This window comes from Populus euphratica, unplaced genomic scaffold (genome assembly GCF_000495115.2).
Source record: "Populus euphratica unplaced genomic scaffold, PopEup_1.0 scaffold9.1, whole genome shotgun sequence".
NCBI classification, from domain to species: domain Eukaryota; kingdom Viridiplantae; phylum Streptophyta; class Magnoliopsida; order Malpighiales; family Salicaceae; genus Populus; species Populus euphratica.
Genome location: NW_011499857.1, coordinates 402,314 through 405,859, shown reverse-complemented (window position 1 = coordinate 405,859; position 3,546 = coordinate 402,314). Strand labels below are relative to the sequence as shown.

The 3,546-nt window shown below is 35.2% G+C and overlaps 1 protein-coding gene across 1 annotated transcript; it reads right to left on the bottom strand.

The window, feature by feature from the left end:
• Positions 1-826: 826 nt before the first annotated feature.
• On the bottom strand, positions 827-3,170 carry LOC105123546 (uncharacterized). The gene is made up of 5 exons (XM_011023171.1): positions 2,907-3,170; positions 2,252-2,492; positions 1,478-1,763; positions 1,213-1,290; positions 827-1,100 (listed from the first exon to the last, which is right to left on the bottom strand). The coding sequence occupies exons 1-5, from the start codon at positions 2,920-2,922 to the stop codon at positions 1,050-1,052; spliced, it is 672 nt and encodes a 223-aa protein (XP_011021473.1). The 5' UTR covers positions 2,923-3,170; the 3' UTR covers positions 827-1,049.
• Between the last annotated feature and the right edge of the window lie 376 nt (positions 3,171-3,546).

The window sequence follows — 3,546 nt, the reverse complement described above, 5'->3', positions numbered from 1 at the left end:
GTAATTAATAATACTACTACTAATAATGATGATAATATTTATTGATAATAGTAGTAACGGTGATAGCTATAATAATAATAACCATGATAATAATAATAATTATAATAATAATAGTAATAGCTCATTATTTAATGTTAGATTTATTTAAAATTAAGTTTTATTATTTGTTCATGTATAATATTCTCAGCTATTAGTTTAAAAAATTTATATAGCTTGACATCCTCTTTGATTTTTCGCTTTAAATGGCCCATTAATAAAAATTTAGAATTAAAGTTTTTGCTATAGGTGACTCATTAATAAAAATTTTGAATTACAGGATTTATTTTCCTTGTAATCTTAGATTCAAGCTTTATAATCATAATTGTTAATATTAATAATTATTTAAAATTTATATAGTTATTAATTTTATAATTCATAAAAATTAATTAAAATAAACCTAAATACAAGTTAATTCAAATGCTCATGTTAAACCCCAAGAAAACACAAAGGTTGTTTGGGAAATTTACATGAAAAAGCATCTTACACAGTTGAAACGAAAACACACTCTCGAACGAAACCGAAGCTTCATCCACGCTAGACACCACAAGGCGACGCCAAGCCACCTTATTTGACAAGTTTCGCCCACATCCTATGCTTCCCCTGTTTGCACTTTGTTTTAGGCATAGGAATTAGAGAAGAAAAGGAATCTCTTTGCACTGCTTCTTTCCAGGAAAACAGATATTTGGAACCAGACATCGATCTTGACATAAGAGCTTTGGGAGAGCCAATTTTAATACAAGGCATGGGTGGAACCAGACATTCATGATCGTACTTTGGTTAGAATGGTGTCATAAACGAAGAGAAAGATTGCTTTTCTCATTTTTTCTTTTATACATTACAGCAACAAGAACAACAAACAAGCCCAGCAGAGACTACTAAATTTTTCTATCTTCTCCTAACAAACTCTAGCCACCACCTCCTTGTCATGATCCCCCCCCAAAAAAACAAGATCCCAAAAATTTGAATAGAAAAAAAATATGCCTCTGCTGATAAAACGAATGCCACACATGCTATTCTGAATCGCTTTCCATGCTCCCCATGGCCTTCAACCCTCTTGGTCTCTGCGGTATAAACGAAGAAGAAGAAGAAAAAGATGAGCAATTCTGCAGGAGAGTTGAAACAGGGAGAGATGGGGACCATTCAGATCTAGAAAAAGGAAGAGCAATTCAATACCTTCTTGGAACTCTTTTTCTCTCTAACTTCATACCTCTCTTGGCACATATCAGTCAACCATGCCCCAGGGCTTACCAGCTGCCACCACGCACCAAAATCCAAGAACAAATAAGAAATCAGAAACCCACCACCATTCAGCAGCAAGAAATAGAAAAGATGAACACCTCAAACAAACCAAAATCACGAAAACCAAACCCAGAAACCCTTATTTGAAGAATTAAACCCTAGAGATGAAGAGAGCAAAAATTATCATCAGAAGACTTACAAGCAAACTTCTTTGTATAATCTTGGCTCTCTTTTTAGGCCTTTGAGGTAGCTTACACCCCTTCATAGCCATAAAATCTTCCTCTTTTTCTTTGCTTGACAAAGTAGTATATAGCTTAGGCCAAACGTGGGCTTTATCATCTCCATTGTTACCATCCATTGAGACCTTGCCATTCTCATCCAGACCCACGGACCCCCTTGTAGTGTAATAACGATCCTCCTTCTCCGGTGATGATGATTTCCTGTTCTCAGCCACACTGGACCTAAGTATTGCTGCTTCAGAATTCCTGCATCCAACCATATCAACAAAATCAAGATTTCAGGCCTTCATCATTCACTTTTCAAGCCATAGGTTACTCTTTATTTTGGAATTGGGATCTAAAGCAAACAAATACATAAATTTCATCATCCATTTTTTTTTTTTAAATATGGATATAAGAAGAAACAAACCAACATTTTTTCTTTTACAATTCAGAATTTTCCTTTCGGTAAATTAGAAAAGGAAAATTAGGATACAAATACGACATGAGTCATACTGAATGAAATCCAAATTTTATCTTTAACTTTCTCAGCCACCAAACACAAAACAAGAAGCAATCTTCCAACCTCATTTTCTCGGTTGGGACTTTTTAATTCTCTGTTTGGTTGCTGAGAGAATACAAGAAAAACAAAAGTCAGAAAAACTCATCTAAAAAAGGAAAAAAATGAAAGAGCTAAAAATACCGGGCCAGAAACTTGAAGAACTGGCCTGTTAAGAACACGGAGAAAATCTAACCTTGTGATACGATTAGATTGAAGAAGAGATGTGTCTTTCTCTGTAGTAGCAGAAGAGACCACAAATCTATCAATCCGGGAAGTGATTTTTCTGCGAAAAACACCATCAGATCTCCGTGAAATGATTTGAGGGTCTCTAACTCTAACACATCTAAGCCTCTTTTTATTTCCCCACTGCAAGAAAAACTCGGGCTCTAAACTTTTACAAGACGCTCTCTGGTTTCTTTCTTCCTTCTCCATATCTGTTACAGAAAACAAGAAACAAAGACCATCCTAGAAGTTTAGAACCATATAAAGCCCGAAACTTTAAGTAAAACAAAAATAACCCAGGTATGAAAATCGGCTGAATTTCAAAACTTCGATGTATAAAATGAGAGAATCAAGTTTACCCAGAAGAGGAAACTCGTAGAAATGGCAGAATTGGCTTATTAGAAGCTAAGAGAAAACTGAATTTTGAGAGTGCACATCAGAGATTTGCTTAATAAAGCATATATGAAGTTGTGTGGTCCAGCTTCAAGATCTAAGAGTGTATAAACAGAAATCAAAAGGAAATCTTTCATAAAACCATTCAAAAAAGATTGACATATTAAAAACACCAGATTGAGAGAAGGATAGAAGATGGAGGAGAAAGGAGAAGAAGAAGATAATCATCTTACCAGTAGATAATTGCATGAGAACTGAAACTCCTTTAAAGCAAATACTATATAATAGTGTTTGCTCTCTTTATAAAGAAAGAAAGAAGCAAGATTTCTCTAAAACAAAACAAGAGAAATCCAAAATCTCTCCCTATCTCTCTGAGAGAACCACAAGCAGGCAAATTACCTCCTTTGTGTTCGTGTTTTCTATCTCTCTCTCTCTCTCTGTTTCGCTCTTTCTCTCAAACAAAGCGACTCTTCTTTGAGGGGGCTATCTTCTTTCTCCCCGAGAGTGTGTATTTATCTTCCCCTGCCTGTGATTGAAATAACTGAAGATTGATTCTCGAGCGTTGATAGAAAATGTACGGTTTGATGATGATATTGGCAGACTCTGGGTTCAATCTCAAGGCCCAATGAAATAGTAACTTCCTTTGAAATCTAGTTTTTGTTGGGCTTGATGGGGGTTAAGAATTTAGGAACCTGGTTTGAGAAATTTAGGGTTCTCATGCCATCCCTAAGTCTGCCTATTTTGCAAATTTTAATTTTGTAGTTACGAGGGAAGTTTGATGAGCCTTGCAAGCAAAACTTTAATGGAAACATGATGAAATGAAAGCTATGGACCTCAATTCTATCTAGAAGCATGTGATACAAAATGGAATGT

Coding starts and splice junctions, on each gene's coding strand:
- LOC105123546 (XM_011023171.1), bottom strand. Junction 1,764..2,251: donor CAATCTAATCGTATCACAAG/GTTAGATTTTCT, acceptor GGTTGGATGCAG/GAATTCTGAAGCAGCAATAC. Junction 1,101..1,212: donor AGAAAAAGAGTTCCAAGAAG/GTATTGAATTGC, acceptor TTTATACCGCAG/AGACCAAGAGGGTTGAAGGC.